This window comes from Accipiter gentilis, chromosome 25, assembly GCF_929443795.1.
Source record: "Accipiter gentilis chromosome 25, bAccGen1.1, whole genome shotgun sequence".
In the NCBI taxonomy this organism is placed as follows: domain Eukaryota; kingdom Metazoa; phylum Chordata; class Aves; order Accipitriformes; family Accipitridae; genus Astur; species Astur gentilis.
Window position 1 is genome coordinate 5,549,794 of NC_064904.1, and position 12,260 is coordinate 5,562,053.

Below are 12,260 nucleotides of genomic sequence, written 5' to 3' on the forward strand. Positions count from 1 at the left end.
AAAAAGTTGTATATACCTATTACCGTAAGATTGATAGGATATGCTGCTGAAGAATTTATATGCCCGTTTTTCCTTTTAAAGGAAAATATAGTGAAGAAACCTTCAGCTGTTTTCATATTGGAATTTATAGTCTCACATATATACAGTCATAGTCATATATATATATATACACATACACTCTTCTAGTCGTGCATATGGAAGAGTTTTTGTTCATGAGCTTCTTACCTGCAAAATCTTTTTTGCATGGAGAACATCTCTACCTTCCTGTCAGGCATTGGCATTTGCAAAATGCTTTATATTTATGTTTCCTCTCATGGAAGATTGTGTTTTCCGTACATTTTTTGCAACTTTCTATGTAAGTTTTGTATTGTAAAGTAATCCTCTCTCTTCTTAATGTAGACTGTTAGAGAAACTCATATGCCAGCCATTCATTCTGCCTGGCATAATGGTGCCAAAGCCACAGATTAATTTCATACCATATGTCCTCTGCAAGGCCATGCTCTGTACCTTGGTGCCGTTTGTAGATATCCCCTTCACAAAGGAGAGATGTGCTCATGAAGGCTGCAACACAGCTTGTTTTAAGAGGCAGCCAGATCTGAATACCCTGTTACCACTTGCAGCAGGAGAATCATGCCCACTCCTATTTCTGAGTCACAGCTTGCCCCTCAGAATAAGGTTTGTGAGTGGGTTCCTCAAATACACCTTTTCTTTGGTGAAGGGGCCAGTTTTTCTCATGTAAGAGACTGGCAAACTATTTCAAGAAAACAACACAGAGCCTTAAAGACTTCCACCCTTAGCAGTCTCAGCATGGAAGCAGCTGCCTGTCCCTGATTCGGTTTTCTCACTCTCACAAGGCTATTTCCTTTTCAGTTGCCTGTTCAGCCTTTTCTCTTGATACTTTTTCAGCCTTCTTTGGATGTTCCAGCTAAATACAGTTCCCTGTCCTTTCCAAGAGCTCTGCTACAAGCTTCAGCCATTGCCTAAGCTCTTTTAAAGCTGCGTCTGGACTCTCAGGGGACAACATAACCAGACTTGTTCACTTTGGGATTGTATCAGAAGTCATGCAAGAAACTGGTTCCTTCTTCATGTGTTGGGATAAAATAAGTTCTTTATATCTCTGCTCCTATATCACAATATGAATTGGTTGCAGTCCTTCTGAGAGTAGAACCAGTGAGAATCTTGCCATTCTTGGAAATGGAAAAAAAAAAAACCACCACAGGTTGGATTATATTCGTGCTCCTCCTTAAAAGATCAGTACGTCCTGTTAGAAGTACAGAAAATGGAGCTTTTTGTTTGCTCTTAAAATGTTGAATAATATGACTGAAAGTACTTTTCCTTTTACAGGGTTGGTTTTAGGCTGGTTATTCCACAATTATTTAACTTGCAGAAATGGATAAATATCCTGAGTCTAATCCTGTTAGAGTCCACACTAGAAATCAAAGTTAAGAGTATGCCACGACTGTACTGGAATGAAGAGACTTCCTCAATATGATAGGTTAATCTATTTTCCTCACTGTTCAGGTGACTGTGATTGGATACACCCTTGGGATACCAGATGTTATCATGGGCATTACTTTCCTAGCTGCAGGAACAAGTGTCCCAGACTGCATGGCCAGCTTAATAGTAGCAAGACAAGGTACTGTGTCTGCTGAAACATAACTGCATTCTTACATACGTGCTCTGTGAGTTGTTTCCACCATACATGCAAATTCTCAGTGCAATTTTATTCTTTTTTTTTCTTTTATTTTTACTGTTTCAGGGCCTTGTTAAAAGCCAAAACACTGCGCTAATTATTGTGAACCAAATAAATAATCTCTGTCCTGTTATCTTTTTCTTAATGGGACTTGGCACGCCCTAGCATTCTAGAAGGTCATTCAACACTCAGAAATCCCATGCATGGTATGTATCAGTCAGGGTAAAAAGATAAAAGTAGTAGACAAAACTGGAATATCAGCTATCAAAAACTACATCGAAGAATGTATGCTGACCCGCACTTGTCCCTGTAAAACTTGTACTGTTTTCTAGAAGACCTCTAAAACCCAGGGAAGTGAAGTGGTTTAAGAGAATCTGGCAGAAGTGATGTTGCTCCAGGCTTACTACTCATCCAATGCAGACCTCTTTCCCATTGGCACATATGAATAGCTGCACTGGAAATGGTTTTAGATAAATGTCAGCTATGTCCTCATAAGTTTTCCAACTGAAATTGTCAAAGGCTTTCTCACATATCTTTAAGTTTTGATTGAAGTTCTTTACATTTTTTTTGTTACTTGAGAGGTACCTGTAGCCACATCCTTTCCTGTTGTTGAAAAACATTAAACCTGACAGTGTGATCTCCTATACTGCAGTAGAATAAGAAAAGGTCCTAATTGTATTCTTTTCCACTGTTCCAATTCCCATAATCTTTTTTTTCCAGATAATGAGATCTCCAGCACACATCATTGGGCAAACAACAAGGGTTCTGAAGTGATAAATTAAGTACTCAAAAGCCCCACCTTTGTAGTTTGAGATAGGAGTAGTGCTGTTAAATGTTAGTTGATCAAAAAGAATTATATATTTAAAATATTTCATTTTCCAGGTTGTATTATTTGTTGTGTCCTGGAAATTCTCACAAAAAATAGTACAAAAAAGTATTCAGGATTCTTATGGAAGCACCTTCCCACTAAATTAGTTTTCCATACATAGTATTAAAGTGAACAGATTTCTGCAAGAACAGAAGGAAAACTTGCTACATTTTTAAATGAACAGACCGCTTCTTTAGATTAGTTCTTCTTTAGTATTAGGCAAAACTACTTTAGGGATTGTTTCCTCTGGAAGTGAAGGTAAGCACTAGCTTGGCAAAAAGCAGCCCCATTCTCTCAAAGACAATACAGGGACTTTGCACTAACTTGGATTTCAGGTTTTTACTGACAGATTGCAGGCAAGTATCTAAAAAGTAGAGATGGTCACTACCATAATATGGTTCCAAAGCATAATCTTTCTCTCAGTGGCTTCCTGAAAGGAGATACTGTACTTATGATGTGGTAGTGTCTGTCTCCACTCTGTGTACTCAAAGTATTTGTGGGACATGTCCCATTTACGTCACAGTTCCTCTTCCTTTCCAATATTCAGTTTGTGGAAGTGATTCAATAGTTAGGCCAGTGCCTAAGGGAAATTAGCAGAGGCAGAGAAGTATTCTGCCTTCTTCACATCCATTGACACTGATGCAGAATGAGATGCCAACCAGTGATGAGCATTAGGAGTAGATTTCGAGTAATGCCTTGGGACTTTACCACTATTCACTCTTTTTTCCTCCCCTGTAGCATTTTATTGTTCCTGAAGTGAAATCATTGCTGATTAAGCCCCACAGAAGTGCTTAATGTCTTTGACTACCACCTATCTGGTTGGGTTCTTTTCAGAATCACTTTTCTTTCACATGAGATAAGGGCCACATCTCCACATACTAAATCCAGTACATAATCTCCAGGTTATTTGTGGCTGCAGGCTACCTAGAACAAGACTTGTTTTTTTAATTGGCATGGAACTCAGATGCTGAATGGATGTCACACACCCAGTAAAGGCTCTCCAAGACACAAGGAAGATGTAGTTGGAATGACCAGTTTTTGCACACTTCTTTTAGAAGTCATGCAAAGATTATAGAAATTGTCTCCCTACCTCAGATACTCTGGCCAGGCCAAGAGGGCTTGGATCAATGCAGATCATTCCCCTTTAGTTTCCTCTAGTACACAGAGTAATGGTCCTATACTTTGTTTTTACCCAAAAGTTGTTGGTTTTTTTCCTCTGCAGGCCTCGGTGACATGGCAGTATCCAACACAATAGGGAGCAATGTCTTTGACATTCTGGTGGGCCTTGGCGTTCCATGGGGTTTGCAGACCATGGCGATTGATTATGGATCAATTGTATGTATACTTGGCTAATCTTTAATTAGTTCTTTTTGTCTATTTAAAAAAAAATCATAAAAAGAAAGCATGCAAATAAAATTAAAAAAAAAAAAAACAACAACCTGCTGAGCATGTTATTGGTTGCTAAATAAGTTGTTATTTCTTTGCCAAGGAACCAGGAGTTAAGGAAGCAATTCTTCTTCCACAAGCCACAATTAATTCCCAATTTGTCAACTGGAGTACATTATACTGTATAGCAGAAAAATAGCATCATGGATAGCTGTTTGTGGCTCACTCATTTTCTCACTACACAACTTCAGGCACACCTGGCTGTTTCCCTGTACCCTAGTATTTTTGTCTGTAAAATGAGAATAACAGCTTATCTCTCTCTCCTGAGGATCTTTTAACATAAAATCCATTATAAATGCTGATTTATTTTTTTTTTATGGAGGTGGAATTACTTATACATTTGTTTTGATTCCTTAATCTTCCTGTTCTTCATTATGATAAATCTGTCATGGATTTGTGTAGTTTAAAATGTGTAAGTCAGCCATTATTCAAAACAGAAGGTGAACCATAAATCAGTAAATTGATTTCTGATCTCCAAATCACAATTATATGCTGAGCATTTTAAAGATCTCTTCTCTGTCTAATTCCCACAGGTTAAGATAAACAGCAAAGGACTGGTCTACTCAGTTGCACTTTTGCTAGGATCAGTGGCACTTACTGTAAGTATTTGAGTATCTCCAAGTATTCCAATTGCAATATACTTACTAGGTATTTACATGTTACAGAAGGATAAAATGGAAATAGCTATTATCCCCAAAACATTGATTCTTGTAAAGTATCATTCTCCTAGCAATACCATGAGTTGAAGAGCTACCATTGTCCTCAGTGAGGACTGACGTCTGACATTTGGTGCAAGAGATGCTGGATACGTGTAGGTCCCACTGATTTCAGTGGCAGTGCTGAAATTGTGGGATCCCATAATACTTCTGTGCTCCTGTGTCCTGCTGCATACCCCAGGCCTGTCTCTGCTTTATATTGGGACAAGACCCAGGTATGCTTTATCACCCTTTGCCCTTGTCTCTGATTTCCAAAACCAGTCTGGACTAACTAAGTGCTGTAGCCAAAACCCTTAACGAAGACTAGTTGGTGAGGACCGTGAACCTCAGGACTTTGAATAGACATGCTGTCACTCAGCATAAGACACTTACCCTTGTAATACATGATTTGTTAAGGTGAAACAATAATTCTATTTCAAAAGTCAATTTTGCTGGTACTTAAGGTCTGATCCTGCTGACTCCCAGGGAACCCTCTGTGGGAAGAATCAAATCCCAAAGGTATAAAAATATCCACTTATACTAACGTCTTTTACTGAATGCCTGTGGAGGCTCTGTGGAGAAGGGGACCATCACTGGAGATTTCACACTGTTGCATGAATAGGTCTTAGAAAACTCCACATCACCTGTGCATGACTTAAGTGATAGAATGACCAGGGCTGTTCACTCTGCCACTAACTTCCTAATGCATCTGATATATAAGCTGTGGGAGCCTACTCTTTTCTTTTCTTATCCCCCATTCTGCCATACTGCACATTGCCTGTGAAACAACAAAGATGTGTAGACATTTGTATCTGATGTTGCTGTGTGCATATTGGTAATCATGGTAATCAGTACTCTGGAAAAAAAAGGAGGATTATGCAGATGTGTTACTATACTAGCTGTTCATGCTTTTCTGAAAAGAGTCTTTTCATAGCAGAAGCCATATGACCTGAGTTTGAAGCATCTATTATTGTCTCATTTGTTCTGCTGGATACCCTGATCCACACAGACCCTCCCAGCAAAACTCAGTGGAGAGTTTTGAGCAAAACAAATAATAATTCAGAGGCACTCAACACCATTGAAAACCAATGCCTTTGTGAGGACTTCATTGCTTTGCTATCTGTAACTTGTAACTCCCCTTAGTTCTGGAGCTGAGCAAACGTCAAAGAAAGCACCTCTTCTGAAGCTGTTGAAAGAATGAACATTAGGTGCTGGTGTACTACAGGGACATAAAGGATCTGTAGGGGAGCACTTGAGAGAGAGGCAATCATCTAGTTCAGTGCATGCCTTTAGTTCTTACTGAATCAGTGAAAGGGTGCTGCCTGACTAGAACATGCCCCGTGTACTGAAAATGCACCACAGACTGAAACTGAGCACCAAGGGGCCTGTTTCTCAGTTACGTAAAGAACTTGTGAAGGGACCTTAAAATGGGTTCATTTAATATTTTGTAAAAGGGTCATAGGACAACTGAGAGTCAGGGCAGAGTTTGAGTTCTTAGTTTGGGCTTTTACATTCCTTTTCTTGATCAGAAAAGCATATGTTGCTTTTTTGATCTATAAAATACTGAGAATATATTTTTATCTTTGTTCAGGATGTCTAATTCAAAAGACTCTAATTTTTAGTTTATAATGGTTGTTTCCAAAAGTCTCCTTTGGCGCTCAATTAACTAACACTTTGTTTGCTTGCAGGTGTTTGGAATCCATGTAAATAAGTGGAAACTTGACAGGAAATTAGGCATCTACGTCTTGTTTCTTTATGCTGTTTTCCTGTGTTTCTCTATATTGATAGAGTTTAATGTCTTCACCTTTGTCAACTTCCCTATGTGCCGAGAAGAAATTTAAACCACAAGGAGAGAGACTGAAATTCTTCTGATTACATGTGCTGTAAATGACAGGAGGCATTTCACATTTCTACCTTCTTTCCATAAGTAATTTGAGTGTCATTCCTGCTTCATCAGCTAACAAGCACTTTTACCTGTGTGGAAGGAAAGCATACCTTTCTTTTAACGTGCTAGCTCGAGGCAACCAAAGCATTTCCCTCCTCTTTGGATATTGCTGCTCAGTCATAAAGCTGTGTGGATCATATGCAGAACTCTAAAATGACCCATTTATGGGACATTTTGTTGTGGTTTTCATTCTCCTTTTGCAGACAATCAACCACCACCACCAAGGTTAGCAAGAGGATGGGAGAAAAATCTTTATTGTTTGGTTTTGATATTTATTTTCCATGGAAGAATAAGAGGCAAGTTCAGAACTTTTCTTGGCTCAGTCAAAATATCTCAACTACAGGACCAGAAAGTCCAAGGCACATATCATGGCATGCACTGTTGAGGACATCATTTCCCCCTTCAAGTGCTCTGCTTATCGAGGAACTGCACTGACAGCTTTTGATGGCAGTGTTGACTACTTATCACTCTTTTCAATGAACATGAACAATGTGGCAGAGAAAGAAGAGGAAATGGTTCTATGTTGTATCACTTGTGATGATGCATACTAAAAGTCAGAGTATCTGCATACTGAAGAACAGAATTACATGCAGAAATTCATACTTGAATAATATGTTCTACCGTTAATGAGGAATGTTGTATACATAAATACAAACTAACATTTGTGGAATATTATACCACAAGAAAAACTTTGCATTGGCCTTTGTAAGCCCATTGTGTAAATTTAGAAGAAACTAAACAAATAAAATATAACTGGGTGCTCAGTAACTATCAATTATTGTTATCAGCTAAGAGTAGTATCTGAACATAATCCAGACTTTCTGACAACAAAACCCACCCTGATTATGATTTGATTTGATTGGTGGGAGGAAGAAGCTTATTTCATCAGTCAAGAAGCTGGTGTATTCTTCTCCATTTTTTATTTATTCCCAGAAGCTTAATGAAGATGAGTGTCTGACACTGAGCAGTGCAGATAAGAAACACCTAGACAAAAACAAGTCTGTCAAGAGAATATGGTCCTTGATTTGATTGCATGCAAGTTTTGAAGCATGATATACTTCTTTTTAACCCCCAGTTGTAGCCAAGTTTTGATATCCTTTCCACCAGCATAAATACAGGGATATAAGGAATTACTCTGGATGTAATTGACAGCAAGATCTGGCCCAGAGTATTAAAAATAATGGGTAACATTCCACATTGTAGCAGTCATATGATTGCAAATCACTGAGTGTATTTTGAATTGCTACTAAACTTTGAAAATATTTTAAAGCTGTATGTGAATGATCACATAAAGTTTCTAAAGAAGCACAGTTAACTTTATACATAGATTTTTTTAATTTTTTAATGTTTATAAACCAAAACAAATTAACTAATAGTTGATGCATTTTTAAATATAGTAACATTTTGCACTTAAGACTATATATTAAAAATCCCATTATTGTGTCAATGAGAACATACTATTAAAACCTTAGTGAATAGCACTTAATCAGAAAGTTCCTTATTTTGACATATATGACAAATAATTATCTTTGGCCAGCTCACATGCAGAATACTGTTTACAGCAGGCAATATGTTTACAATTAAAGCTATTTTTCAAATTATTTTGGTACAAATTAAGGAGTGTATTCTGCTGTTGAATTTTTTTTAGGAATTGGATCCTTTCAGTGTAATCCTAAGGAAAAAAGAGCAACATATTTGTTATTTGCTTTGCACTTGGTTACAAATGTCAGTATTAGTATCCATTTAGGTTTTTCATCTTAATTAAGTAGTTATGTAGTTAAACTAGCCAGTCCTAAAGACGGCAACAAATACAACATTATTAAAATGCTTTATTGAATGAGCAAGCATGACAGTAAACCCATTTGATCTCAAGTATGCCAGTGACCCCATTTCCAGGCATTCAAGACATTTTTGCTGCAGTGTAAAGCTGAGGAGATGGAATTCATGTTCATCTTTGAGTCTTCTGTTGCAGAAAGGCTGTGAAGATGCAGCATACTGCTGCACCACTGTAGGAGTATCCCTCTAGTCTTAACTCTCTTCCCTGCTATCTTTCAGGAGGACAGTTTGCTGCTGAAAATCTTGTGATGGCTTAGATGTGAGGCTGAAAGGAGCAGAGAGAGAGACTGAGTAAATGGTGTTTTTCCTATGTTCTGCTGTTAGGAGGGCTTGGAGAACTAGCTGTCTCCAAGCAAATGTTTGCTCTTCTCTGCACAGTTCAGGCAGCTCAGGTGGCTTTACACTCCAGAAGAGCAGTTCCAAAATCTAGTTTTGAATGCCTGTTGATTAGCTGAGTTGACAGTGAGGAGGACATCAATGTTTACAGTGCCAGACCTAGCAAATTGTACTGTACCTTCGTATTTCTGAGCCAGGCAACTTCAGAAGACTAGGGCCAACAATTTGGTCTGCAGCAGCTGATCCCCAGCCCAAGTATGTATGAAATTGTGTTTGCTAATGCCATAAACCCTTCAGACATAATTTAGAATTATTCTGCCTAAATTGAATATCACCTGCTCCAGAAAACTAGAGTGTTCTGTTGTAGCAAGAGATAGCCTCAGAAGGTAATACTGACCATAAATCGCATGCCTTGTCCTGTCATCTATAGCCCTCCCTAAAACATAGACCCACTTCAGGACAATTTATATTGAATTCCAATGCTGCATTTCATGCCATGGTCTCATGTGCATCTTCTGCTATGAGACAGGTATCATGCCATGCTTATCATTATAAATAACATTAGTAGGATTCTTCTCTGACACCACTGCATGACCAGGGATGTATTGTTTGCCAAAGAATTATTAGATGCTGTATCAGGGCCTTCATGACACATAATCATATGAAGTAGTTTAATGAGTCCCTATGTAGTTATTATCCATATGCTAAAATAAATCAAGATGACAGTTACAGACCAAGCCATGCAGATAAACTGAATGGCCTGAGAAAGATCTGATTGACAAATTGCTGTATATCAGATAAACCCACATCAGAATGTATCAGTAGTTCAGGAGGCTATTGCCAAGTAATAGCGGACTAGTGCCTTTCACGTATATACAAAAAAAAATAATTTTGCTCATGTGGTCAGGAAACCACTACAAATTTTGCTATTTTCCAATCAAGAAGAGGAGTGATTTGTGCTTGGCTCTCTGCAATTAGTACGGTTCTGTATTGCATCTGTTCAGATTGTGTCTGTGAAATTTTGTAGCCATGTTGTTGTACTAACCATTGCAAAAGTTAGCTGGCTGAGTTTGGAATGTATGTCACAAAGTTGTGTAAGTTAATGTTCAGCTCAAGAGTGAAAAGAAAGCTAGTGGATGTTAGAGGGAAAACTGTTACTGTGATATGAAAATTGCCAGCATACTAACACTGAAAAGTAATACAACTCAGAAGAAGATATCCCATATCCAGCAAAGCTTAACTTTAGTAGGATTGTTTCCATGCTTAAAGCTAAGCATATATCCAAGTGCCTTGCTGGATTGTGCCCTAAGGTGACAGCAGAGCATGGTTTCTGGGTTTTCTATCATATTCAGATCTTTTAATATTTTATTGGGTTTGTAGTCTAAAGATTTTATTTCTTCCTCAAATTGAAATGTTTGGCCAGAATCTGTGGACTACTGCTCTGCTGATACCACTTTGGATTTCCAGTCTTGTAAATAAGAGAACTGGTTCCTTGTCTCAGATTTCAAAACTGTGCATCTGCCCTGGTGTACAAGCACGATCAAAACTGGATTACAGCTGGCCAAGGAGAGCTTTTAGCAGCTCTTTTCTACTGCAGTTCCACTGGAGTAGCACAGTCCCACACAGACCCACAGGGTACAATCCTGTCTGTAGTGAGCAAGTGACAGTGTTTCCATTGAGTTCAGCAGTGTCTGATTCTATTTATGTACCCTAACAATTGTACTGAATTATAAAGTTGTGTAATGGAAGTCCAGCTCCTGGTACTCTGAATCCTACTGATTCATGGAAAGTGTTGCCAGAGTAAAGATTTCAGGATCTACATGTCTAATCTAAAAAGCTACAGTTATGGTTATCTTAATGACTATTTGGTGATCTAAGGGCTGCTCTCTGGGCTAAAATCTAGCCTAGAAGAACACCTTCAGTCTTCCCAACAGGTACAGTGTAGTCAACCATCTTTCTCCTGGCTCAGTCATTGGCGTGCCAATTTTATTTTCTTTTTATATGCTTGCTGCAGCTGTAACAAACATATAATTAGTTTTTGGTTTTAGATTGTATTTGTAAACATTCTGTCAACATGTAAACAAATGGAAAAGGTCTTTACTAGTCTAATACTTAGGAATTATAGAGAAGATTCTATTCTGTCCTTGATTTCCTTTGTGACTGTGCTTTAATTACAGACACTTGTTTTATTATGTGTTTGCTTTAGTTGCACAAATCCCTCATGAGTTTTGTTGTCTTCCTTTCTTGGATTTCTTGCAATTGTAATGCCATTTATTTGCGTCCTACAGTTAAAAGTTTTTGGTAGAGTGCTCTAATCTGTGTAAATACTGCCTGATTATTCATGCCAAGGAGAGATCAGACCTGATGTAATATGAAACAGACACTAAAATAACAGATAGCCAGGTGAAACCAAAGAATCTTCCTAATTGAAATGCATCACCTTTGGGCATAATGTTCTGTCATTGCAAGCCTCAGATCCCTCTGTTATTTGTGTTTAAGCACTCAGAAGAAAATCTCTGCAGCTCATGCATTTACTGCACAATTTCCTTTCTATTTCTTTGAGTCTGAACTCCAGATTTTTCATTTTGTTGGGTGATGAGATTTATATGATGGTTACACAGGTAAATTATCGCATTTAGTTCCAGCAGTTCTGTACCAAACCCTTTATTATTCCCTTGAACTATTTTGAAAACTGTGTATGCAAGTGATCAATGTTCTGCTGAAGAGAAGAATGTCGTTCAACTGACATGTGCATTCCAGTTTCTGACCTACTGTGTACATGTTCTAAAACCTCCTTTTGAATAACTTGAGCATACACTTTTCTCACATTTTCCCCTGTGTGAAGTCCTGGTATTTTCTCCCCAGAGAAAGCTGTGAAATCCTATACATCCCTGTCCTGAAATGTGAGATACATGTAGCTCCCTCTCCACAGGCTGAGATGTGTATTGATTGTGGCAATTTGTACATCACGTTGTTCTACTTGCTACCATACTTCTGAAATAAAGTGCACTGTCTGATAGAAATGATTATGGGAAACTAATGCTACTTAGATATTTTCTTACAAGAATTACCAGTTTGAATTTAATTCCATTTATTTTTCTTTTTTACTTGCACAAAGAATGTAAGCTATCTTTGCCATCTTTTCACTAAGATTATCTTGGTAAACTTGAAAGACAAATAGAAAGGTTGATTTATAGCAATAGGGAATTGTGACAACATCTAAAGGTATCAGAATATATCTAAACCAGACAGGTATAATCTCTACAAAGACTAATACCAACGGAGATGCTTCCTTTCAGAGGGTTTTTACAGCAAGATTATGGCCTGCATTCATACACCAGTTGTGTATGCAAAGAACACTTGTAAATCTGCTTCCCCAGCAGCATCTGTGTTTCAAATGGCTGAAACTCTGCAGCAAAGTTATGACCAAATTCTTGCCTT

The 12,260-nt window shown here is 38.0% G+C and overlaps 1 protein-coding gene across 1 annotated transcript in view; it reads left to right on the forward strand.

The window, feature by feature from the left end:
* The window catches only part of LOC126050439 (ras and Rab interactor 3-like), a 172,019-nt gene that overhangs the window by 85,835 nt on the left and 73,924 nt on the right, over positions 1 to 12,260 (forward strand). Inside the window, exons 14-17 of the mRNA XM_049828303.1 lie at positions 1,522 to 1,636; positions 3,784 to 3,896; positions 4,541 to 4,606; positions 6,391 to 6,542. Of these exons, the coding sequence (XP_049684260.1) occupies positions 1,522 to 1,636; positions 3,784 to 3,896; positions 4,541 to 4,606; positions 6,391 to 6,542 (446 nt within the window). The remainder of the gene's footprint in view (positions 1 to 1,521; positions 1,637 to 3,783; positions 3,897 to 4,540; positions 4,607 to 6,390; positions 6,543 to 12,260) is intronic.